Below are 26,943 nucleotides of genomic sequence, written 5' to 3' on the forward strand. Positions count from 1 at the left end.
ATTCTTTAGGACAAGAGCCAGACTCACTCCTGCCTGTGACCCTGACAGCATCACTCACAGGCCATGGCCCACGCAGGCCCTGAGACGAGCAGCCCCCAGAGCACAGAGGGAACCCTGCCGCCACCCTCGTGAGCAGGACGCCTCACCGACGGGAAGGAGGCCAGTCCCGCAGGCCCGCGGCTCACCTCCTGGGCCTGCACGGAAGACTCCCGGGAGCAGAGCCCCACCCCGAGCCAGCACGAGCGCGACCCGCCGCGCCCCGGCCGCTCCGACCTCGCCCGGAAGCTGCCAACGTCCTGTTGCGGGGGCCCGGCTCAGGCCAGTGCAGCCCCCTCACCCCACGGAACGTTCCAGGCAGAGAAGACAGGTACATTCCACTTTAATTCTAAACCAGGACCTTCTGAGGGCTCTGGCTCCCACCTTTTCTCATGAAGCATCCATTCCGTTTGGCCTGAGAAGCAGACCCCCGACAGCTTTCTGGAAAGGGCACCGAGGCAGCGGGGGTCACATGCTTGGCGGCAGCGTTTTGACCACGTTCTTGGAGAAACACACGACTGGTCAGAGGCCCCCCGCTCAGCACCACGGCGAGGTCTTCAGCGCTGATCTGTGTGAGACGTCGATGCGCGAGCCTCTCTGCCCAGCCGGCCACCTGCTCGGACCTGGGCCGCCCGAGGAAGTGGCCTGTTGACTGAACCAGACGGGCCGCATCTGCCCATTCATGAGGGGAGGGGCTGGGGAACACAGCGACCCACCAGGGATGGAGGGACGGGTGCCCCCAGCAGACAGTGGGGAATTCATGGGTGAGGTCCTACTGTGGACCCACCATCTGCCACCTGGCGGGGCATGCCTGATTACATCACCAACAACCCTCACAGCCGTTGTGAAAGGTCAGAAAGGTTATCTCAGTTTCACAGAGAAGCACACAGCGGCTTAGAGAACCTGAGGCATTTTCCCCACAGCTTCTGAGCTGGGATTCCAACTCTGGTGAGCGTGGCCCAAAGACCCAGGTGAGAGATGGGGCTCTTGGATTTACACTCCACTCTGTATCTCTGCGATGCTCACAGCCGAGCTGGGAGGACGAGAGATGTGTCCAAAGACAGATGGGAGTTCTCGACCAGCCTGTCCAACAGGCCTTTCTGTGATGATGGAAACATCTGTGACCCGTACCGCCCAGTATGGCAGCCACGAACCACCTGCCACAGTTGGGCATTTGATGTGTGTCTAGGGCAACTGAGGATCTGAGTTTTTTAACTCTATGGAATTTAAATTAATTTAAATTTAAGTGGCCACTGAATGTCCATTTTATACCAAAAACATTCAGAAAACAGAATGGCCACAGCAGGCTTCATGCAGGACGGAGGCTCTGGGCAGGCCCCTGGCATGCTGGGATCTCGCTTCAAGCACAACCCTCTTCCCTGTAGGACTGGTCTGGAGTCAAGGGCCCCAGAAATCAAGCCTGGAGCCCGCAGTCCACCAACGAGGAGATCAAGACGGCCCCTCCTGCGTCCCTGCTCTTCCCAGACCCGCTCTGCGAGAAGAGCTCTTGTCTGCTCCTCCTGGAGCCTTCCTCTCCTCCCCTCCCTGGGCCCGCCCTGCCAACACCAGCAGGCTCTGGGCTTGAGATTCCGTTAAAAACCTGGACATCTTCTGTTCTACTTGTGAACTCAGTCATTCCTCTCTTGCAACAACTTTTAATGTGCTTTATTCTTTCACACCTGTCACTCTGAGAAAGGCATTTCTTGATACAGTGAGCAATGCCACTCACAGAGAGACTGCACCACCCCCTCCAAAACACAGTCCCAAACTACAGGGAACAGAAGCTCTGCATCACCACTGGCCCTGCGCGTGGCCGGACCCAGCATCCTGGAGGTGGGCACTGTCTCGGGTCTGACTCCTTTCTCTGCCACCCAAGGCAGTGACTAGGCTCCTTGCTACTGGTTCTCCTGTCTCCTGACATCCCAGTCACCATCCGCTTACTCGTTGTAGAAAGATATTGAAAAATCTTATCAGACCAGATCGGCACACCGGGTTCTTGGCACAGCGATGACCCACACCACCCCTGCCATGCCCATTCAGCCCGCCCTTGACCCATGCCCATCACTCAGAGTACATGGGGTTCCGTCCACACAGTGGGAAACCTTCGTGCCCACTTCCACTCCAAGCTCACGTAGCTGCCATGTGCTTCACTAACATTCAAGAGTGTTCCTTCAGAGCATTCAATAACAGCCACAGGAAGCCTTGAATCCTCTAGCGTAAGGAATGCAAATTAGGTAGGGCTGTAGGTTGGTTTCTTTTTGGGAGGAGGGTAGCCTCTGTTTAATCCTTTCCAGCTGTGGGAAAGGGAACCTCTCTCCACCATCCTTCAAAAAGAGCAGACACATGACTTCACCCCCTGTACTCTGAGCTCTAAGGTTCTTTGGGCTGCAGTGAAGATGGTGTATGTCCTTCCAGGATGACACTCAGAATGAGAGCAGCCACTGGATGTGGCATCCTGGTGTGGTTGAACTCCCTAGCCCTTAAATGGGGCACATGTGAGGCCCAAGACCCCACCAGGCCAGGAAGGCAGGCCCCCGAGATCTGAGAACTCCACATCATGGTTGACAACGTGGCCACAGGCCTGGTCAATCTCACACCCTGTCTTTGTGCGCTAAGAATGGTTTTTAAATATTTAAAGGATTATAAAAAAATATTTTTAAATATACTATAGACACAGCATAGGATCTGAAAAGCCTAAAATATTTACTGTCTGGCCATTCCGGGGACAAGTCTGCTATGCGGACACCTGGTCTAAGCTAGCAGGTCCTCACCAGTCCACAGGGTCTTGGCATTTCCTGGGATTTGGTTGAGCTTGAAATCTGATCATTCCAAGCTCTCTTCGTCCCCTTGTTAGTTCTCCCTCTAAGTTCAGTAACATTATAGATAAACTGTTCTGAGGAAAGGCGTAATAGATATCAGATACAACAGCTGATAAATAAATATTCGCTTCTCCCTAGAAGACCAGCATCGCAGGTGAGGATCTGGTCCAACGCCTGTGCCTTTCCTGTGACAGAAAGAAGGCTCCCAGTTCAAAACCACCGAGAGAGGATTCCAGGCACCAGAGCAAAGGCGGCTGCAGAACATCCCCACCCACCTCTCCAGACCGTTTCCCACTCGATGGCACCAGTGTCCACATCTGGTATTTTGACTTACCTTTTCCCCAGCCGCCTTAGGAAAAGAACGCAGAGGTGGAAACACACCCGAATCGCCCCCTGGGAGTTGGCCCTGGCATTTCTGAGACACCTGCCCCTATATGTTCCCTCTGGATTAGAACTCAAAAGACACAGCATTCAGCTCCTCCTCCTCTACTACAGACAGAACGGCGGCCCCGCCCCCGGCGCGAAGCCCCGCCCCCCGTGCTGCCGTCTTCTTACCTGGTTCAGTGCAATTCTTGCTGCTCCGCAGCCCAGCATCTTCCGAAGTCAGCGTGTCGTTCACCTGCAGTAACTTCCTGCCCACCGTCCACTGTCTGTCCTGCCCTATGAGGTCCATGAAGTCGAGGTCTGGGGAGAAAGAGATGACAGCTGCACGTCAGTAACAGCTGAGTTAGCCCTTCCCAGCACTGGGGGGCCAGGGCCTTCACCGCCGTCACGTGCCCAGCCCTGCTGACACCCCCTAAACCTCTTGCCGCTTCCATTCACTAGCCCACCTCTAACTCCTGAGGACGTCCCCTGGCTGCTGGGTCCTCCTGGGCCCCACAGCGGCAGCCCTCAGCCAAGGATGGGCAGGAAGTGGGGTGTAAACTCCTCTCCCTCCAGCGGGGTGACTCTGAGCTGGATTCCAGCTTTCTCCACTGGGATTACACCCCACTTGTCTACAGGGTGACTCTCCTGCTAAAACACACTTTATTGGCCCCTGTCCTTCCCCGTCTTAATCCCCTGCTCCCAAGAACATGCTGAGAAATGTTTAACAACCAACTCTCCAGGGGAAAAAGTCCTAGTTTGTAGCCATTGGCCATTATCCATGGTGGAAATATTTCCATCATGTCCAATCTCAAGCTACCAATGTGACCTCACTGAACACGGATTTGGGAAGAGATGGACACAGGCAGGTCCACTAAGTTGGTATAACTGACTCCAGCCCAGCAGCAGCTGATCCCCTACCAGTACTGCCTGGAACCACCTCCCAAATAAACCACCTGTCACTGAACACCTGCTCAGGACCTGCTGCTCAGGAGCTGCTGCTTGGGAGCTGTCCAAGCTAAGAATGAGGAAAAAGCAGATCACTAAATGCGTGACAAGGACTGTAACAGTGCGGAGGGCTCTGGTTGAAGTGATGGTAGGGATGGAAGCGCCGGGAGAAGGGGCAGAGATGGAGGACGTGGTGCCTTCTGCTTCGGACATGTTGAGTCTGAAGTGTCCGTGACCGTGGAAAGGGAGGTGTGCTGCCTGTGTGAATGCAGTGGAGACACCTCAGTGCAGACAGCGAAGCTACAGGGAACACCAGGAGAATCAGAAGCAGACAGCGGAGAGTAGAAGACATGGAGGGATGGGGTTTCCGAAGGAGAAAGGAATGGAAGAAGAAATCATGGGAAACCCAACACTTCTTCAGAGAGCAAGCAGAGTAAAAGAATTCGGCAAAGGGTTGTGAAAGGCAGAAAAAGAGCCAGAGAAGGTAAACAGAAAGGGAATTTCAAAACGGAAAGAGTGGCCAATGGCCTTGAGCACTGTGGACAAATCACATGATACAAAAGCAAAGAAACAACAGAGCAGGACATCTGAGCCACTGGGAGGGGGAAACAGGGAGCAAAGATGGATCTTTCCAGTAGCTTGGAACTCAAGAAAGATGTGACATGAAGCTTTGGCTAACTCTCGAGTGTCCAGAGTTGCTGTGGTCACAAAATGGCTCTAAGGACAAGACAAGGGTCCAATTCGTGAGCCCAGCGGCCTTCACCAAAGGCCAGAGGGCGCGCCCCACCCAGTCACTTCAACACAGTGTTTTGAAACGGTCCATGAAGAGCTGAATATCTCCAGACCCGGTCCTTCATTTCCATGGTGATCTTAGTTTCCCAAACGATGTCACTTTCATCATGCAATTCGAACCTTGTGACACTGCTCAGGAAAGAAAGAGGGAGCCTGGACATTGTCTACTTTGTCCACTGCTGTCTTTCCAATACCTAACCACTGCTGGCTCAGAGTAGGTTCTCAGTACGTACGTGTCAAAATGACTATTCCCACTTTGTGGATGGACAAAGAAAGACTAGGGAAGTTTCTGGAAATCACAGTGTTTGTAGGCATCCCAGGTGAGCCAACAGGACACGTGTGACATCAGCAGCTCCTGCACTGAGGTCTTCCCCAAGTGGAACCTGCTCCCAAGGTAAAGTTATCAAGTAGCTGATTACAACTTTCACACATTAGCCAGGACAGCCCCTAGGTTTAGTCTCAAAAAAAAGTGTATAATGTGGAGCCTAACTAGAAGAAACAATAACTTAAGACTCTGAAATACAAAAACCTACAAGGTAGTCGTGTTTATCAGTTTAACTGTAATTATGAGGATAATACCAAAGATATTTCGAGACTAAAGCAAGGCGTTTGTATAGTGTGGTTCACCTGAATGGCTAATTCTTAGGAGTAAGAATGGTGACAAGCAGAGGAAAACACTTGCAAAAACTCACAAAGAATAAGGTCGGTGGCCTTAAAATTCAACACGCAGACCTATAATGTGACTAGGAGACCATATTATCATAAAGGATCTAAAAGCGTGCAGAATGACATCCCGTTTGTCTCAGGCTGTTTCCGCCAGAAGCATCCCCTGAGGACAAGGATTTGAGCACAGGAGGTTTACATTGGGGGGGAGGGGGAAGCACCCGTGGGGGAACAGGGAAATGGGACAGGGCAGAGGAGCCAGCCAACGGAGGTGCGTTTTCAAGTCAGTTGCTAAAATGAGGAAACTAGAGCTTGACCCCTCTGGAAAGCTGTGGGGGCAAGTGTAGACATGCAACTCAGACACCCAAGGGGTGAGGGAGCTTGGGTATTTATCCACCTGCTCCTGGCCTGCCAATGGTTGAATGAAGGCTGTTCCCAGGGGGCATTAATCCCCTGGCACTTCCAATCTGCCACTTGGGTGTCTAAGGGGGGGTCTGGTACCCAGAAAAAGGCTTTAGACAGTGAGACACAGGTGCTAGAAGTTGGACGGTGCCAGTGTGCTCTGAAGAGGTCAGAACAAAGTGATGTGGGCAGCACACCAGCGGCATTTTCCAGCCTACATGAGACCAACAGACTGGCTATTCTGCTGTTCTCATGATTTGGGTCAAAGGAAAGTGTTCTGTGGCACTGCAATCCTAACATTCAGGAAAATTCCAAAGATTTACGAAGAAGCAGGAGTGCCCCATCCAGTGACTTCCAAAGTTCTTTCTTAGGCCAAGTTTCCATGGTTTTGTAATTCTGAGAGGAAAGCTGATACCAATTAAGAGATATAAAAAGAAAGCCAACTATTGTAGCAGAAAATTAGAGGATTTTTTTTTAACATAACGACTCAGCGTCCTCAGGAGTTAGAGACCATGAAGGCAGCACCTCTGGATTCCAAAACCTACAAACGTTTATCTCAGCAAAAATATGTGTGACCGCTGACCACTGGTGCACAGACACAGAGACCAGAGTCCGAAAAATCAGGGCGATAAAAGCAAAGCACTGTGTTCACTTCCCGCCGAGACCCCAGCATGACAATATCATACCCGTTTTATCTGTCCTCACAAAACTGCTGGGAAGGTAGGAAGGGGCAGTTGGTTCCCGGGTCGCCTTACCTTTAGAATAAATTAGTCCGAGTAGAAGTGATCTGCCTCAACTTAGAGCCACCCCACGGCCACATCAACCACCAGCTCCGTCAACACAGCTGCCACCTATTGAGTGTCTATTATGCGCAAGGAACTTTCCGTTCTTTACTAAGAGTCAGTCTTAACAACAGTCTTGTTTTGACCTACTAACTCCATTTGCAAATTAAGAAACCAAAGCACAAAGAGGTTAAAAGGCTTGTCCAAGGACACACAGCAAGCAAAGAGGAGGAGAATGGAGATTTGAACCCACGTCTGATGACCGCCCAAGGCCACATTCTTGGTGGATCCCTGGAGAGGGTGAAACCCATCTGGCTGTATTTCTCAGCTTTTAGCAAGACAGATCGACAATGCAGCCTGCACTTCATAACAGGCTGGGGCAAACGCAGTCTCGCTGGACCTATTTCCCCCAGAAACTACCAGAAACAGTGGGGAGGAAGGAGCATCACCCCACGAAAGCATCACAAACAGAAGAAAATGGTTCTAAAGCCCCACTGGATGCACAATGCTCTGCTCAGGGTGCATTTCTTAGAGACTCGGCCGGTCCCTTAGTCATGACCTGGAGGGTTAGAGTCTTGGGTGTCGGCGGGGTTGGGGAGGGCAGTGGGGAAGGCAGAGGGGATTCAGAGAGGGGCCCACCGCTCTCCCTCCCTCCCTCCCTCCTGGCCTCCCTGGACTCTGCTCGGCAGGGTCTGCCCCGCGACTGCACTTGAGCAATGTCAATAAAAACACTTGGCCCCTGTCCACCGGGTCTGAGCCCTGGAAGTTGCATGTCGGCCCAATCAGTCAGGGAGGGGGTGGGGGGCGTGAAGAGGGAGGCAGCAGTCTGACATGTCACATGTCCCCAGCAGGGCAGCAGGTATGAGCGCAGGCTCTGAGAAGGGGGACAGGAGTGGACCATGGGGACAGCGTGGGGCGCTGGCTGGAAGGAGAGGAAGTCCTCAACTCGAGACTCAAGCCACTTGCTCGAAGGAAGGAAAGCGTGCAGGCCGGGTGCCAAGTTTCCATTACAGAGCCGTGCACGGGCCCTCTCCCACTCTCCTCTCTGCCTCCGTCTCTGTTTCCCCTTCTTCCTCCCTGTGACTGGGGCTTGGAAAGCCCAAGGATTTCTGACACCCAGAGTGGATTTCCTCAGGTGTCCTAGGTCCCAACTTCACCCCAAGCCTAACACGCTTTCTCCAATGTGCACGCTCGTCCCACAGGGCTCCCCCATCCCACATGCTGGTCCCAGGCCGAGCGGAGAGCGGGCCTCTCTGCCCGCGGAGGAGCAGAGGGCGTCTGCCTCCTTCAGGCGCGTGCACAGGCAGCAGGGGCGGGTCCAGCAGCGTCAGAACTGTCTTGCGAGCCCCTCGCCCGATTGCCAAGCGGCCTTCCCGCGCCATCTCACTCCACCCTCTCCCCGGGAGTTTGGACCATTTCACTGCCGCTGCTGACGGGGTTAAGCAGCGAGCCGGGACTCAGGCCCAGATCTGACTCCAAAGCCCAGGTGTGCGTGTTCTGCTCATGCCTGAGCTCGGGGAGCCCGGGGGAAGCGGCCTCCTGCGGTCAGCAGGCTCCGTTTGGGAGGCTGTGCTAACTCCCCTCTCCCCAAGAACTGGAACACGTCATTTCTTCTTTAAAACTGGGATGGAGAAAGCCCCCGGTAGATCAGAGCAGCAGGTGGGGACACTGAGTCCTGGAGTGCCTAAGGCAACACTGAAGACAGAACGTCCAGAAAAGTCAGCGAGGAGAACAAGAGACAGAGCCCGTGGCTGCACGGCCGGCTGCGGCCCTCGGGCCGGCCCAGCGCCACTCTGCTGGGCTATAAACACCCCGCCCTGCAGTTTACACAGCTGTCTCCACTCTGGGAGCCCGGGGTCCTCACCCGGGGTTGGAGGGCGGGTTTGCATAAGCCTGCAGCCCGCAGACGCCTTCTGCAGACTCGGGGAGCCATTCCTCCAGCCCCCTCTCCAGCTAGCCCCCTCCCCGCCGCCCCTCCCTCCCTCCCAAGCCCTGGCTCTCACCCTCTGTGGGTGAACAGGGGAGGATGGAGGGGCCGGCTTCTGCACGTACAGCTTCACGCGGATTTTGCAGCTAGAAAAGAGCGTGGCTCTGCATGGCTCCTTGGAAAGGAGTTCGGACCGTGGACAGGTTGTGAGCTCTCCAGACCCACCGTGAGAGGAAGAAGCCAGAGACTGGCTGGAGCACGGATTCACTCCAGCGCCTCAGAGCTTCCAGAAAGCCAGAGCAGGGCAGATCCGGAGAACTCGGAGCTGGGGGAGGCCACAGACTCCGTTTAACCATCTCCTCTCTCGGGCCGGCCGCACTCCCTGTCCGGCAGGCCAGCAAGTCCTCCCCTGTGCGCGCAGGTGGAGCCACAGGTGCTGCTCGCACGCTGCACTTAAACCGTAGCCCAGTGTCAGGGCACCACAGCTTTCCAAGAGGAAAACCAGTGCAAAGTTGACGTTTGTCTGTCCCTCCGATGGGACTCCCTTTCACTCAGAGGGGAAAAGGGGTACAGTAACCACCCCAGCACCTGCCCCAGCGACGCCGGCGCTTCTGGCAATGCAGCGCCCATCCTCTGCAGGGCTCCTGCACAGCGCGGTCGGGCAGCAGCAGCAAGGGCATCTCCTGGGGGCGGGTGGAGCTGGAATCTGCCTGGGGCACAGCAGAGTCCGAGCTGCTGCTCCCAGGCCCCGGGGGCCATCCTCCAAACACAAGACACAGAAGGAGGCTGCAGGGTGTAGGGAAATGGTCCCAGCCCAGCGTTGCTGGGGCCCTGATGGGGAAAGGGAGTGGGCTGCTGGGCTCCGGCCTGTGCTGGGCGATGGGTGCTGGTCACCGTGTCCTGCATCCATGGAGGTGCATCCCGTTACTAGTCCCCGTGCAAACCCACGCACAGGATGGGGCGGGAAGGCCCAGCCATCTCTCTGCTCCCCACCAAGTCTGGACTGCTGCTCAGCCCTCCCTTCCCTCTGGATCCCGGCCCCTCCCAGCCCAGCCCGCACACCCTCCCTGGGACACAGAGGCTGGCCGAGGCCCTCCACTGTGACCCTGGGAGCAAGGGCTGCCCAAATCACCCAGCCCAGAGGCCTAAGCCAAGAGTTTGAACTGATTTGGGGTTAAGTTTAAATGAGAGGCCTGGGAATTTTAGTGGCAAGCCTAAAACAGCATCCAGCAGTTCAAGGATCCCGACAAAACTGTCTGCATTATAGTCTTGCTGCTCAAAGTGTGGTCTCTGGACCAGCCCCAACAGCATCCCCTGGGAGCTTGTCAGAAATGCAGAATCCAGGGCCCAGCCCAGGCCCCCCCCGTGAGACTCTGCATTTAAACAGGCGACTCGTGTGTGCTCTCAGGTCTCAGCAGCTCTGCGGCTGGCGCAGTGCTCAGTCGTTCACTGTGTGCCTTCAGGTTCCCAGGACAGCGGACAAAGCTCTGCTTGATCTCTCCACCTTTAAGTCCCAAATGCGGAGACCCCTCCTCATCCCCAAGCACTGGAGAGGCCCCCTGCTGGGCACAAGCCCCTGTGGGACACGTACTTGGGCAGCTACAGTGCCGTCTGGCCGCCCTGAGACGCTTCCGCCCTGAGACAGTGTCTCTCGTGGCTGCCATACCGCCTCCCCTTTCAAATTCCCTTGAAAGGCTTGAGAAGAGCAGGTCCTAGCAGTCTAAGTTCAAAGCTTTCTCTTTTCTTGAATTTTATTCCTTTTTTTTTTTTTAATGGAGGTACCGGGGATTGAACCCAGGACCTCGTGCATGCTAAGCATGCGCTCTACCACTTGAGCTACACCCACCCCAAGAGCCCTTTTCACTGCAGCTCCATCTTTCTTCCCTGCCCCACTAACTAAAGCAAAAGAGTGTGTCCCAAGGACCCCAGGGGCTGGGCTTCTGCTCACAGGACGTTGCCATCTTGGGACTCTAGTGCCAGATCTGTCACTAGCTTTGGGCCCTTGGAGAAGCCGGATCGCTTTAACTCAGTTGCTGCATCTGAAAACTGAAAGGCTTCAATAATCTGACCTCTAACATCCCTTGAGCTGGGGTTTCTAAAAACCTAGCTGTGCATCCCGGGAGGACAGGCTACCTGCCTTGCTGAAGAGCGAGAAGAAAACATTAAAACCTCCACGTCTGTATCGCATGCCAATCTGAAAATAATAAAAGGGCGTATTTACTTAATAGTTAAAACGCAGATTGACAGTAGCACACCCACTGAGTCCACATGCCAGCGTATCCCATAATTAACATAGCAGAAGGGCACTGTCACCCAGGGCAGGCGAGGGGCCCAAAGGCAGAGTGCAGGACGGACATGGAGTCCTTCCTCGCTCGCTTGCTCTCAGCATATCCAGGACAGCGGCCTTTGCAAGCGCTCAGAGGCAGATCGGCAGATAACATGTGAGACCATAAAGTCTTCACACTACTTGAAATGTGAAGGGAACATGATCAAGAAATCTTTTTATACCACACAGATGTTCACTGACTATCGTTTGGCAAAGAATTCTTTTAAACTGTTGATCTTAAAGATAAGTTGTGCATTTCTCTCTTACAAAACAACCGCTACAAATATGCCAAACTTTTCTGATCAGAAGACGTGGCCAACAGCTAAGTATGCACCTAGCAAATCTCAGAAAACACACACACACATGCACACACGCACATGTGCACACACCCTTCAAGGTGACATTTTAACAACCAGGTGAAAAAGAACCTACTTTCCTAAAAAAATGGGTTCTGTGGACAGAGCATTTTGAAAACAAATAGCAAGAAGTTGTGTTGCCCTCCAAAAAGGATAAAAATCAAGAGAGTCAAAAACAATTCTATTTTCCACCTTAAAGCCTGGAAGCAGAATTAGGTGACCTGATTTAAAACATTCCACACGAAGAGTTTCAATGAGTTTTGAACCCACTTATTAACAATTTATAAATCAATACCTTCTAAAAAGTAGCATGATCGATTGATTGAAACCAGAAAAAAATAGGAAGATGTTAACAAAAGTCTTTGCATAATTGGTGGATGAAATTGAAAACACAACATCTTGATTTAGCAGGTGTGGCCTATGTGGCTTCTGTTCCATTTGGACCTAAGTATCTTGGTGAATTAGCTATTTCGGTTGGGACAGCCGCCACACATCAATATTAAACTGAACCTTAGCTGTATCTCAAAGTATGGAACTATTATTGTCAAAAATGATTTAAATATACTCAGTCGTGTCATCCTCCATAAAATAGTACTCATATGCAAATGAACTTATTTACAAAACAGAAACAGACTTACAGACATAGTAAACAAACTTCTGGTTACCAAAGGGGAAAAGTGGAGGGGAGGGATAAATTAGGAGTTTGGGATTAACATATACACACTATATATAAAGCAGACAACCAACAGGGACCTACTGTACAGCACAGGGAACTACACTCAACATCTTGTAATAACCTATAATGGAAAAGAATCGGAAAAAGAATAGATACATATGGATGTACGACTAAATCCCTTTGCTGTACACCTGAAACTAAAACAACATTGGAAATCAACTGTACTTCAATCAAAAAGTACTCATAGACCATAACACTATTAATAATTATAATACTTTAAAAATATTGAAGTGTTTTGCTCTATTAATAAAATAACTATTTTAAATGGTTTATTTCATCTTTATTTTCCTCCTGTTAACTTTGTGTTTCTTGGTATATAAAAATCAGGGGTGGATCCAGGTTTTGTGGGGCCTGAAGCTTATGTAATGTTGGGGGTCCCTCTTCTAAACAGAAAAATTTACAAATACAAAATTAGATACAAGGCTTAAATGTAAGTGTACACATAATATATATTACAGTATTAATTACAGCACAATTCCTAAATAAATATCCATTCATAAGAACAATATGCAGAGCATAGCTTCAGATGACACATTCTTTTCCAACACGCGTTATGTTTCTTATTTCTGCCATTAGACTGTAAGCTGCCTGATGACACCAATTTTTTATTAGCCCCCAGCACTTGCATAGAAAAGGGATTCAATAAATCTCCATTGGGAAATTAATTTTAACTAAACTGGAGTTCGGTGCCTGAGTCCCTCCCAGCCCATTCCCTTCTTCCCTAACTTGAATCAACCTCAGGTTTTCATTTGGGGGTGACCCCTCCCCCATGCCCAGTCTACTTGGTCTGGGCGGAGCCCCACTCACTCACTGAGGGCCTGGGCAGTCAAAGCCCCACATTCTGTAGGCCAAGATTGATTGGTTCCAAGACGTGCCTATAACTGAGACCAGCCAATCACAGCAGAGCGTTCAGGAGAGCACCCCGCCCACTCCCCCCAAGTGAGCTTGAAGCTGGAAGGAGAGTGTGGATGCTCAGGCCACGAGTGCAGCCAGCACACAAAGGTGGCAGAGGAGCCCAAGTCCCGAGGACATCACACTGCAGCCCCTGAATACCTGAAGCCAGACGAATCTGAGCTTTTCATTACATGGCGCAATGCATTCCTTTTTCAGCCTGAGCTGGATGGGGTTGTCTTTTCTCTAAAAGAAATGGAGAGACTCCTTGCTGATACACACGCCCACCTTTTACACCGTCCTATGAAAAGTCTGGTAGAATCCAAACCAGAAGCCCGGTAAGCCTCCTCCTCGGACCCCCGGCTTCAGCCCCACTGTGTCCCTCGGGTGCACTGCCAAGCAGAGAGCTCTCTTTTCTCTGTGTAAGTGGTCCTCATCTGCCAGGAACACACCCAGTGGTTTCTACGAATCAAGGTAATAAGCTATGAGAGCACCAGGAAGGGATTCGAGTCCAGGCTGCAAGGGGGGAAGGCTGGGCCGGGTGATGGAGACACAGCGTCTATGCAAAGCCCCCCGCAAATACCCCACAGGCCGGTCCCAGATAACAGCCAAGTAGGGGAGAGGCTCAGATGTCACTGAAACTGTAGCAACACTTTGGACTGCATCCCCGCGTCTGCCACGTTGGGAGGCATCCTAGTTTGCGTTTCCTGAAAGCCAAGTCCAAGGCAAAGAACTGAGTGAAGCAGTTCATCCTGAAGGGGATCCCAGGAAGAAGGCGAGTGGAAAGCAAGATGGGGCATGGGAGGGTGCAGATGGGGTGGCTGCCTCTGGCCACTGCGGCACGACCCCGCTTGGAGACGCACCCAGGATTCCTCCCCGTACTGTCCTCCAGCAGGCTGAGGGGCTGTGGCCCCTCTCACCTGCTAGCTGAGGGTGCCCCCAGGAGCATGAACTCCCCCAAGTAGAGGGCTGCACTTTTGAGTGGGCCAAGCCAGCTCCCACCTACCAGGAAGACCCTGGGCCAGGAAGCAGAAAGACCCGGGGCCCAAGCTGGAGGTGGCACTGTCGCCACAGTGGAGTCTGAGCCCACGTGGCACTGTCCTCTGTGCTGCGGCTGGAACCCGAGGAGGGCAGAGGGGGCCTCGAGGGACCCCGGGGATGTGAGCTACTGAAGGTCACCTCGGCCTCATCTGGAAACCATCTCTCCTGAAGCAAGTGGGAAGGCGCTGTTGGTCCAGGGCCGCAGACACGTAGATTTGCTAATGATGATTTCCTTTCCCCTCTCTTCTCTCACCGCGGAACTAAAACACCCTCTCAAGGCTTCACAGAGAGAAGGACAGGACTGAAGAGGGCACGGGCCATGTGGTCTTCCTTTAGGCACGGAGCCACCTGGCGCTCACATTTCCCTACCTCTGGCCCCCACTGCACCTCTCCAGGGTGGAAGCTGACGCCACCACTGGAGGGCAACAAGGCTGAGCGGAGGGAAAGGTCGGACCCAGGCGCTCTCGGGTTTCCATTCTGAGTCAGACATCCACCAACAGGAAAAGGAAGACGGTGTAAGCACCCGAACGCCCAGCGGGACGGGCTGACACACAGGCACCAGGCCACCACCTGCCACCTGAGCAATGGGCGGGTTTGCTTCTGCCGTCTCAGCCAGAGAGCAGGCCCTCCCCTGCCCTTATCCCCAGTCGCCCACCCCACCATTAATTTCTATTGGTTTAGGATTTGCCTAAAGACTCAGGGTTTGTTTAATTTCCAGAATCCTAATGAGAGCAGAAAAAGATGATCAAAATTTGGTATTTGGGACCCACTCCGTGCCTCCGGCTCAGGCCTCCTCCTCTCATGGTCTGTGGTGTGCACCTTGCACTTGCCTCCCCCTCCCTCCAGCCCACACTCTCTCCCAAAGCCTGAGAGACCCTGAATATCCCAGCCATCACCACCAAGGCCAGTGAGCCCTTTGTCAGGGAGCCAGGAAGGAAAATGAAAAGTGAAATTCCTTGTCTGTTATTTCTAAAAGTGAAGGAAGTAGGGAACAAGAGAAAGGAGGTCAACAAAAGGACTGACTCATACACACACACACACACACACACACACACACACACACACACACGCACAGGCCCAGAAGGGGTGATGGAGCAAGGGATTCTGGGAACAAAGGGCCATGCCCATCTCTTCCAGAATCATGTACTCACAGAAGGGAGGGAGAAACGCAACAGGGGAGAAGGAACCTGGGCCCCTGACGACGTCGCTGGCCCGGTGACCACACTAGCCTCCTGCAGAAACAGCCTCCAGTAAATCCCCCAGTGCATCAGGCATTCTGAATTGTTTTCCACTTTTGACAGCGTGAAGTGTCACTGAAGTGGGGGAGGGGGCAGCGCACAAGCACCGAAGGAACGACACAGCAGTTGACAGGACACAAGCTAGTTAGAACCAAGATGGCGGAAGATTTGACCTCCAGTTGACCTTGAGCCTCATGGCTCGCCCACAGGTGCCATGACTGTTCCTAGGTTGACCATAAATGGTCAAAAAGTAGGGGGGCACTTCCTGGAAATCCTCGCCCCTTTCCCACAGCAGTAAGAATAATCCTCGTTAGCACATGAAATTACCGAGCCCATAAAACCTAACAGCTCCACACCCTGCGGTCACTCTCTTGCCTCCTGAGATGGCCTGCACTCTGTCTACAGTGTGGAGTTTCTACTTCTCTTTTACTTTAAACTAAACAGCCCGCGCGCCTCGGCTTCCCTCCCTCTCCCCTTTCCCAGACGGCCGGCACCCCGCCTGTGGAGCGTGCATCTCCAAGCCGCCCGCCCCCCTCAGTGAGTCGGCCCGCCCCCGTCCACGCCATGCGCATCTCTCCACACAAGCTGGCTTTCCCTGTCCCGTGCCTTGCTCCTGAATTCTTTCCTGCGCGAGGCGAGAACCTCTTCTCCCACAACATCGTGACTGATGTGTCCGATTCAACCTGTGTGAAGATGTAAGTATCGCCATGAGAGACAGAAGACTTTGGTTTAAATGACGGCCCTGCAACTTTCCAACTGCTTCCTAGAAGCTGGCCTTATATGTGTGTGAACCGACCCAAATGTTGGCCTAACCGAGACACGGAGCTTTTAAATAAAGGCCGTGAAAGCACATCAAAGTCTCTGGCCCCTTTCCGAGGATCCACTGCCCATCAGGTCACATTGCTGTCACCCTGCGCAGTGTGAGGGACGGCCCCAGCGTGGTCTCGCTCATCCCCTGTCCCCCGTCACCGCAGCCCGCACGAGCATCCCTCAGCGCAAAACTGCAGGAAAGAAGGACGGAAAAGGGTGAGGAGCCCCAGAATGAATTTCCAAATCTCTGAGAGGCTTCTCGGCCCCACAAGAGTTCTGTGGAGCCACCAAAGGCAGTGAGCGGTGCCATCTGATTTACAAGGAGCCTGAAGCCAGTGATGAGCCCCCCAGGAGGGGGTGGAGCCCCCCCAAGTGCTTAGAAAGCCTGCCCCCTCCTGCCCCACGGCCACCCTGACGTGGTCTGCAATTAGCAACACCGTGTCCGTGACCCGAGTCGATCTCATCCCTTCTGATGACAAGCATGAGCTGTCGCCACTGCCAGATGATAAGCAGGGAGTCACTGAGTAAGAGGAGCGTGTCCCTCGGAGCCAGAGGCAGTCGCCTCACTCGGGAGGGCAGAGCTCCCGCCACTGCGTCCTCCGCGGGGGGCAGCCCGCGGCCGTGGTGCCCCCGGAGGGCGGCGGAGGCCAGCGCTCTTGTACGTCAATCGTCAATCTTTTATGGAACCCCATAAACCAGAAAACTCTCTTCTATGGAGGCAGATGTCATGGTTCTTCCCGCAGACGCCTGCAGAGAACGCTCAAGCCGTGAACTGGGACTTTTTTTTTCTTTAATTTCTGGTTCTTTTTGTCTTCGGTTCATATCCACTTAACAAGAATGGCTGCTTTTGCTGCTACTACTGTTTCTAAACACAATACAGATATAACTTCAGCAATAAAATAATAATAATAATTAAAATTTTAAAAACTCGGCCCTCTGTGGGCGTCCCGCTCTGGGCAGGGCACAGAGGTGCACGTGTGCTCGGCCGCGGGACACCTGCCTCCCTGCGCAGACCCACCGCCTGCCGGCCACCCGCCTCGCACCCCAGCGCCTCACTTACCTCACGACAGCCTTGGGAGCTGGGTGTTCGTATTCCCACTTCCCAAATGAGAAACTGATCGCTTGGAATCTAGGCCAGCGACCTGCCCAAGGTCCCAGCCCTGGCTAGACTGTAGGCAGCACCCGGTCCAAGGTCGTCCTGGGGACTGTCAGGGCAAAACGAAGATCTGAGGTGCCCTCAGGCTTTTTAGCAGCGGAGCCTGGCCTGGTTCCTCCACCTTGTGGCTCCCCCTCCAGGAATCCTTCCTTTACCTTTGCCTCCTTAAACTCAGGGTGCCTGGATTCCCGCCTCGGCCTCACTAAGATGCTATTTTGGTATAATGTTCCCTACCATGTTGCCATCTGAGACAGGGGCTGGTTTTTGAAAAATAAAATATGATGAGAGAATCATGAAGAGACTTTACTGAAGCAAAAAAAAAGAAGTTGCAAATACCATATAGCAAAATGTGAACAGTGAAATCTATCTGAGTGTTCACTATATACAGTTCTTTTCGCGTTTCTGTGCGGTTGAATAGTTTCAAATAAAATGTGAAGGGGAAAACAATGTTGCAAAAGGCCCCAGAGGTACATGAATATTCAGAGCATCCCCTTTATAGTATCTGAGAGTGAGAAAAAGAAAGATTATTGCACGTGGCCCAGATCCATGTGTACAAGTGAACCCCTCCAGAAGGGCCGTCCCATGGCTGCTGTGCGGTCCAGCATTCAGATGGTTCCAAAACACCATGGGGTCCTGCCATTCAGCCTTGCTCTGCTTCTAAGACTGTAAGTACTTTGCCTAAAAGGCCTTGGGTGGCGTGGTACCCCCACTGTGGCCAAGGGCGTCACAAACACCCATCACTGAGAACAGGATCTCCCGGCAGCGTCTGGCCAGTGGAAGCAGCCCTTCCAGAGCCCACACTCATGGACACCATCGTATGTTGGAGGCAGGACATCCCAGCATCTCATCATCTTCCAAGCTGCACACTGGTTTCATTTTCTCCTCCAGAACCACGGTCTGACTTACGTTCTCATCAGAGGGGTTTGGAGGGCTTCCCCTCAGTAGCAAAGCTTTATTAGCAAAGTGTCCTCTCCTGGGAGATCCCGGAAATGACTTGGCTCAGAGGCAAACTGTCTCCGAACAGCTCTATTTCCAATCCTTCTTCCGTATATCACTGTTACAGGAAAACGTGCCTGACTCTCATTCAATTGTGGAACAAGCCCTCTCCTTGCACTGACAGTAAAATGGAGATCTAGGCAGCAGGCCTGGTTCTTTCGTGAATTACTCCCAGGACGACACAGGGTCTCAACCTGAGTCCCTGAGTGTCCCACAGACCACTCTGGCCCTTGTCGAATTTTCAGTCGCCGGCGCTCCATCCCCTCGTACCTGTGTGTTCTTCCCTGGATCTTTCTGGAAAGATCAGACTTGGTGGAAGAGCTGTAAGAAACTGTTCAGGTCCCCATCTTCCTCATCATTACTGTTTCAATTACTACTTCTCTGCGAATACAATCACTTCAGAAGCAGCCCAGGGACCAAAGAAGTTTGCTTTTGTCTCGTTCCCCAAAGAAATCTTAAATGTGGCTTTTACAGAAAGCCTTCACTTCCCCGTGCCTCCGCCCAAACCTTGAAAGGGGCGAGAAGAGCTCAGTGCGTAGGAAGCAGACCACGAAGAGCCGGGGGGTGACGGCTGGCGGGGGCAGGTGGCACAGGGGTGCCCAGCCCCCGGGAGCTCGGTGCTGGGCCTTCCCCAAACTGTGAACACTGGCACCCCTGGTTTAAATGAAAACAGGCTGAAAAAGGAGGTAAAGGAGTTTAGGGACAACATTCCAAACAGGGACCTACCCCCGAGCAGGGGCTGCAGAGCTCAGAGGTCGAGGGGGCCGTGGCCCCGGGCTCAGAGGCTCGTGCAGCCTGAAAGGAGTCACTGCGGGAGCACCGGGGAAAGAGCCCGCACCGCGCAGACGCACGCCGCGCCCGGAGGGTTTTTGCTCTCTGATACTTCCCAGTTCTTGCAGGAGTCGGGTCTCCCCACAAAGCCATATAACGCGGACTTCTGGATTTCCCAGCACCCAGCAAAGGGCAGGAAAGAGAACAGGCACCCACTGAATCATTGCTGGAGGACAACTGAAGTACAAATATGGTTCCCAAGGTCACCTTCAGCCCTCCTAGGAGATGAGATTGGATGACAAGGCTTGTGCTTCGACATCGAGCCTTTCGGGGGACAAAGATCGCTCTAGCGGTCTCCGGCTGGGCCAGAAGGACATGGGGGATCCAGGCTCGTGGGCTCGACCAGGCAACCATTAGCCCTCTTGCCAACCAGGAATTTACTGCCTGTTCCACTGGGCAGCGGCGGTCCTGGAGTCAATTTTCCAAGAGAAGGATCGATTGAGGAAACCATTGTTCAGGCCCAGACTGTAAATTTTTTAAAACAGCCCTGTCCATGGTGACAGATGGCTCCAGGAGGCTCACGGGGGCCAGAGAAAGTGACAGCCCTGGTCTCTGGTTCCCCTTATGTGACTCTGCCTCCTTCCAGGATCTCTCTCTGAAAACCTATTTTTGCAACTGATTTAAAAAAAGACCCATGTGCACTTTTTTTTTCACATTGGGTTTTAGCCATGGTACCAGATGAATCATCAGAAGTCCAAACCTGGGAGGGTTTCGTGGAAGAATATAATTTTGGAACCAGGAAGGTCCCTTGAGAACGTGAGTGCAGTGCGGTCCAACAGAAATACACCGCGAGCCACGTGAGCAAGGTCACGTTCTCCTGCAGACATACTGAAAGAGTGAAATGCAACTGGTGGAATTAATTTCAATAATATATTTTACTTAACCTCATATAGGCAAAATACTATCATTTCACCATGCAATCAATGTAAAAACTATCTCATCACCTTTACTGAGATACAACTTATGTACCATAAAGTTCATCCATTTAAAGTGTACAATTAAACGGTTTCTCATACGTTTATAGATTTGTGTGACCACCATCATAATCTAATTTTAGAATATTTTCAACAAAAAGATCCTAATGTAAAGCACAGGGAACTATATTTAATATCTTGTGATAACCTATAATGAGAAAGAATATATCTGTATATGTATAACTGAATCACTTTGCTGTACACCAGAGACTAAGACAACATTGTAAATTGACTATACTTTGATTTAAAAAAGAATATTTTCATTACCCTCAAAAGATGCCATGCACCCATCAGCAGTCCCTCTGTTCCCCCACTGCCCAGTCCTGGGCAACCACTCATCTACTTTCTGTCCCTGCAGATCTGCCCGTTCTGGACGTGGCATAACAGTGGGACCACAGACTATGTGGTCTTTGGGGACTGGCTTCTTTGACTTCACACAATGTTTTCAAGGCGCATACATGTTGCTGCAGTATCAGGACTTCATTCCTTTTAATAGCTGAACAGTATTCTATTGTGCGGATAAAAATTAACGAGCAACTCTTTTACACTCTCTTTTTGTACTAAGCCTTCAAAGGCCGTTGGTTCTTGTACACACAGCACGCGTCTCACTTGGACAAGCCACATTTCAAGGGCTCAGTGGCCACCGTGTGGCTCACGGCTTCAATATTGTTGCATATCCAGTCCTCTCTCTCTGGGAAATGAAATACAGCCGTGGAAGGACAGTGACTTGTCCACAGCCACATGCTGGTCAGTGGCACATCTGAGTTTGAACCCAGGCGTTGGGCTCGTCTGATGGCACCATGCTCCCTCCTCACTTACGCTTTGGGCCACGTAGAGAGGATGAAGACGAAAAACAAACAGGCTAGACAGACATCCACAGAAGTCCTGTCTCCCTCCTCAACAACACTCCAAACCTGGTTGGCTGTCATTCTGTCTTCAACCATGGGAACACGCCCAGTGGGGCGAGGGCGGGGCACCCAGCCACAATCACCCTAAAGAAAGCACCTCCGCAGCATCCAGACCAGCTGACCCCCAACAGCGGCAGCTGATGAGTCACTAAGAATAAGCCACTCAACCTCCCTGAGACCCCTCCGACAGAGGGACGGGACATACATCCCTTACTTCACGGGGCGCTCACGAGAGGAGACACACACACAGCTGGGGAGCAGAGCCTGCTAGGTTAAGGGGAGTCAGTGAACTTCCAGCCCCACCCAGGGAATCAGAGGCACTTACTACTGTGGACAGAGCAGTGCACGGCGTCTTCCGTAGACACTACGGCCACAGCAAAAGCCAATGCTTCTCTGACAGTCATAATGCACCACATAGTCCTCTAAGTGGTTTATATAGGGTAGCTTTAATTCTCACAACACTTTGGTGGAAATTTTTTAAAGTGTAGTTGATTTACAATATTATATTAGTTTTAGGTGTATAACATAGTGATTCAGTGTCTTTATAGGTTATACGCCATGTAAAGTTGTTGCAAAGTATTGGTTATAGTCTTTGTGCTGCACGATGTAACTCTGTAGCCTACTTATTTCATACATAGTGGTTTGTACTCTTAATCCCTACCCCTGCCTTGCCCCTCCCCTCTCCCCACTGGTAACCACTAGTTTGTCTATCTGTGAGTCTGTTTCTGTTTTGTTACACTCATTCGTTTGTTTTACTTTTTAGATTCCATATGTAGGTGAGAACATACAGCATTTGTCTTTCTCCATCTGACTTATTTTACTAGCATAGGACCCTCTAGGTCCATCCTTTGTTGCAAATGGCAGAATTTCATTATTTTTTATGGCTGATGATATTCCACTGTGTATATATGCCACATCTTCTTTATCCCAGTCATCTGTAGGTGGACACTTCAGTTGCTACCATGTCTTGGCTGTTGGAAACAGTGCTGCTGTGAGCACGGGGGTTCGTGTGTCTTTTGGAATTAGTGTTCTCGTTTCTTTGGACAAACACCCAGGAGCGGAATTGCTGGCATCACACTCCCTGACTCCAGACTATACTACAAAGCTCCAGTCATCAAAACAGTGTGGTACCAGCACAGAAACACGGATCAACAGAACAGAACAGAGAGCCCAGAAATAAATCCATGCTCCTACGGTCAGTTAACCTACAACAAAGGTTGTACAATCTTCATATAAGATTATATGAAGGCAATCTCTTCAATAAGTGGTGCTGGGAAGACCGGACAGCTACATGTAAAAGGATGAAACTAGAACATTCTCCCACACCACGTACAAAATAAACTCAAAGTGCATTAAAGACCTAAATGTGAGACCAGAAACCAGAAAGCTCGGAAGAAAACGTAGGCAGAACACTCTTTCACGTAAATCACAGCAGTATTTTTTTGGATCTGTCTCCCAAGTCAAAAGAGAGGAAGGCAAAAATAAACAAATAGGACCTAATTAAACCTGAAAGCTTTTGCACAGCAAAGGAAACCACCAGCAAAACAAAGAGACAAGCTACTCACATAGGAGACAATACCTGCAAACGATATGACTGATGAGGGGTTAATATCCAAAATACACTAACAGCCCGTATAACTCAACATCGAAAAACAAACAACCCGATTAAAAATGGGCAAAAGACCTGAACAGATGTGTTTCCAAAGAATATATACAGATGGCCAACAGCACACAGGAAGATGCTTGACATCACTGATCATCAGAGAAATGCACATCAAATGCCCATCAAAGCCACAGCAAGATGTCACCTCACACTTGTCAGAATGGCCATCATCAGAAAGTCTACAAATAACAGAAGTCGGCTCACATCCTGTTGATGAGAATGTAAACTGGTGCAGCCACTGTGGAAAACAATACGGAGGTGCCTCGCAAAACTAAAAATCAAAACAAAACAAGAGATTTTTAAATGATTATTATTGTCTGCATTTGAAGATGAAAAGACTGGCACAGAGAGGTTAAATAACTTGCTCATGGTCGCAGAGCTAGGAGGCGGCACAGCAGACATTTGAACCCAGGCAGTGGGTCCCAGAATCCAGGCTTCTGACGCCATGCTGCCCTGGGGAAACCTGGGACATCCAGGGAGCCCGAGTCTCTCCCCACCAGTCCCCTCCTCCTTGCTGGCCCCTGCAGACCTCTCCGCCCCGCAGCACGGTCTCTGGAATCACGCCTTCCAGCTCCAGAGAACATTAGCTGTGGCCACTCCTGCCCAGATCTCCCATGCCAGAGGCATGAGTCAGGAAGACGAACAATTAATAATAATGTTCCTTATGAGTTATTATTACTTGTCATCACGCTTGTTGTATGAGCCACAAGGGTCTGGATTTATTAAATTGGAAGGAGAGCTGCTGAGTTTGTTGCTGAGGAATGACAGACTCCACAACACTTGGATTCACTGCTGTTGTCCCCAAAACCATGCTCCCCACCCCGACCCGGCTGTCTGAAATCCTAGCCCAAGGCAGCAAGCAGCCCAGTGCATGCGGGAAAGGCAGTTTCCCGCAGGTGAACCCTGTCACCTGACCTGGCCTGGGACCCTCCAGGGGCATCTGGGGTGACCACACAAGGCAGTCAGGCCGCTGGGTGTCCAGGTGGCGGGTATCGGGCTGTCCTGGCGACACCACCCTGTAAGAGGGCACCCTGGGATGGCAGAGGCCAAAGGGCACAGTCTGGCTGGAGACTGCCAGATGGGTGTACTTCGGTTCATACCTTCATACCATCTTGTAAAAGTTCCCCAGTTTTATGTAAAAAGCCAGATTTCTAGCTTCTTTTGAAAAACCAGAAGACATGGCAGGAGAGGCCTGAGTCCCTGGCGTACTGGCACCTAGGGGAGCGCCTACTGCCCCCTCCCCTCTGGACAAGGAAGGTTCCCCTGCACGCACCGCAGGCTCCACCACTCCCTCCTGCCTCTCACCGGGCCCGCGCCATCGACACAGAGCATGCGCACTTGTCCCGGCTGTGGGAGGCCGGTGCTGGGGCCCCTGGCCTGTCAACAGCACGTTCCTCCCCTGCAGCCACACTCACCCCACTGGGAGCTGTGGTCCCTGCATCCCTGCACCCCTCCCGTGTTGCGCCGACACCGTCCATCTCCGCACTCGAGCCCCTTCCCTTCTCGGCTCTCCCACTTCCGTGCGCTCGTGCTCGTGTTTGATTCTGGAATGTCGGGCCCTGTGTCTCCCTCACACGTGACTGCCTCATCCCTCCACCGGTTCCAGAAGCTCCCTGAGGAAAGGAACATTTTGCATATTTTCCCGGCTCCTCTTCCTGCCAAACTGGGCTGGGCCCACAGCAGGCGCTCAACGAGGGCAACGTGGCATGAGACTGACGGGGAACTGAGGAGGCCCAGGGGCAGCGCTGGGTGGCTTCACGCAGCTTCTAGCTGGTCGAACATGTACAAGGCCTTGGAAGGTCACGGGGGATGGACAGACGTGGTTCCTATCAGTAAAGATGCCGATGAATGAAAACTAACAACCATGAGGCAATTAAAGAAGCGAACGCCAGAAGTGGCTTAAGGGTCTGGGAAACACGGAGGACTCCGACCTGACTGCTCGGAAGAGCTCAGGCCCCGAGGGTAGCTCTGGGGCCGCCAGGGGGACGCTTGGCATGGGGTTCACCAGCACGTGCCATGCATGCCTTCATCAGACCTTGCAGTCTGAAACAGTTCCCTGCCTCTCTTGTAGTGGGAACGCCTTAAAAATGACCGATTCCTTAAACCAGCAGTGGCAGATCGTTTCTGCTCAACATGTGGAGTCCCTGTTTGAATTTCCAGGACATGACCTGGGCCCTGGGACACCCAGATGGACGCCCTGGGGACGTGAAGCTTCAGGTCTGTCCCCTCTCCACCCACTCCTACAGGGAAGGGCGGATGAGCCCACGGCCCATCGGGGAAATGCTGGGATGCCGTCCATCAGTGATTCCGTTCTGTCCGCTGCCGGGGGGCGTGCTGGGACCAGCCCTATTGCCTAATCTCGTGGGAAGACCAGGCACCCGGGAACTGCCCCAGGTGTTCCCACAGGACCTTGCTTCACTCCGAGAGGCAGAGCCCCTACCGCGTAACTCTATCATTCAAACGCACACACGGCTCCTGTGAGATTGTGACATCACGGACCGCCTCTCCATTATCTCTTTAGAATTTAACACAGACCTATCAACACATTAATTCTAAATGCAATACTCCTCCCCCATCTTGGAAGCCAAGACGTTTATCACGGGAGCACCATCTGGAAAACTGCCAACAAGAAAGGTGGAGCTGTTCTCCGTCTAGTTCACACGGTCCAGTGAGACAGAGCCATGTGCAGGAGAACGTACCAAGAAAACACAAGGGAACCGGTAAGGAGATTCCGGGAGAATGTGCCCCTTATCCTAACTTCAGGGCTTTTCTTAAGCTCAGAGGAGAGGCAGGAAGAGAGAAGGCAGCAGTTTCTGCGTGCCTGCCTACTGGAAAAGATGCGCCTGAACCATGCTGTCAGCTAGCCGATTCAAACAGATGACAGCAATGACGAAAATCAGCCGTCTGGGCTAATTAGCGCCTATTACCCCAAGCACATCGTCACCCTGTCACCACCACTGCGTCTTCCTCTTGCTCCAAGCTTTGGTGGCAAAGATTGTGCTACCCACAGTTTCAGGGACTCCCCAAAGCTAAGGCTCTCCTCAACGCAGAGGTCGTCTGGGTTCACCCGCCTCGGGTCTGCCCCTTCCACTGGGAAACACTGTTCGGCTCCATCTCAAAGCTCGTTATTTTGGCCCCAGTACTCTTCACTCCTCCATTCATGGTTGTCTGGGGTAACATTCACTCCGGCTGACATGGTGTTGAGAAGAACCAGGCCTGCCCGCGATGGTTGTAAAAGATAACAAGGAATTTATTAGGAGCAGTCTGCGTTGTCTTTGATGGACTCAGCCACCACTGTAAATTTCAGCTCCACTCTGATGGGCTTGCAACCACTCAGAATGCAGCCTGGCCACAGAGAAAGGCTATTTGGGGTCTGTACACCCCATGGCATTAATATAAAGAATCTGGGTGACTTTCTAATGTGAGGGAAGTGGGATCCGCTTAACTGTGTGCCCACTCTCAGGGGAAATCACCCGTGGAAGCCAGCTAGAGCAGACACCAGGGAAGCCCGCCCCAGACCCCCGTGGCTCCCGTGTGAAGCGTCCCTCGTGCAGCGTCCTCACCCAGTGCCTGCATCTGCCAGCTGGTCTGCCTGATGGCTTTCTCCAGCTCCAAGGGAGGCTGACCAGCACGGAAGCAACTGAGAAACACAGTCGGCCCTCTGTAGCCACAGGTCCCACATCCTCAGAGTCACCAACTGCAGATTCTGAAGTTGGCTGAACCTGCGGGTTCTGCACCCATGGAAATGGAGGGCCAACTCCACCATGCCATTCTACATAAGGGACTTGAGCACCCGTGGATTTTGGTATCAGCAGGGGTCCTAGAACCAATGCCCTGCAGATACCGAAGGAAGAGTGCACAGAGGAGTCAGTCCTGGGGGAGGGAGGAAAGTGAGCAGGAGACTGGACACGGTGGCTAAATGCCCCAGCTGCCTACTCCTGAGGACATTCCGCAGTCAGACGTCCCGCAGCCAGACGTCCAGGGTTGACCAGCTAAGCACGGCAGCATGCTGCTTATGAAGGCACCTGTAATCAGCCAGTCCCTCCACTTTGTCCCGCTCTCCTCCTTGCTCCTCTTGGAGGGAGTCCTGGTCCACCTCCTGCACCCAAGTCCTTGTCAGAGAGTCTGCTTTTAGAGAAACCCAAAGCAAGACACAGGCCAAACAGACAGGATCTAAATTCGTAATTGGTTTTCTTCCTGTCTGTGGCTTATCCCACCGGGAGCACCCTAGCTCTCTTCACTTGGTGTCCCAAATATAGAAATAGTGGGCATAGGGAAAATGCTG

The 26,943-nt window shown here is 52.3% G+C and overlaps 1 protein-coding gene across 2 annotated transcripts in view; it reads right to left on the minus strand.

The window, feature by feature from the left end:
- The window catches only part of SLC24A3 (solute carrier family 24 member 3), a 428,781-nt gene that overhangs the window by 361,875 nt on the left and 39,963 nt on the right, over positions 1–26,943 (minus strand). For both annotated transcript variants that reach the window (XM_074347814.1, XM_074347815.1), the window contains exon 2: positions 3,411–3,539. In XM_074347814.1, the coding sequence (XP_074203915.1) occupies positions 3,411–3,539 (129 nt within the window). The remainder of the gene's footprint in view (positions 1–3,410; positions 3,540–26,943) is intronic.

The sequence above is a fragment of the Camelus bactrianus genome, chromosome 19 (assembly GCF_048773025.1).
Source record: "Camelus bactrianus isolate YW-2024 breed Bactrian camel chromosome 19, ASM4877302v1, whole genome shotgun sequence".
NCBI classification, from domain to species: domain Eukaryota; kingdom Metazoa; phylum Chordata; class Mammalia; order Artiodactyla; family Camelidae; genus Camelus; species Camelus bactrianus.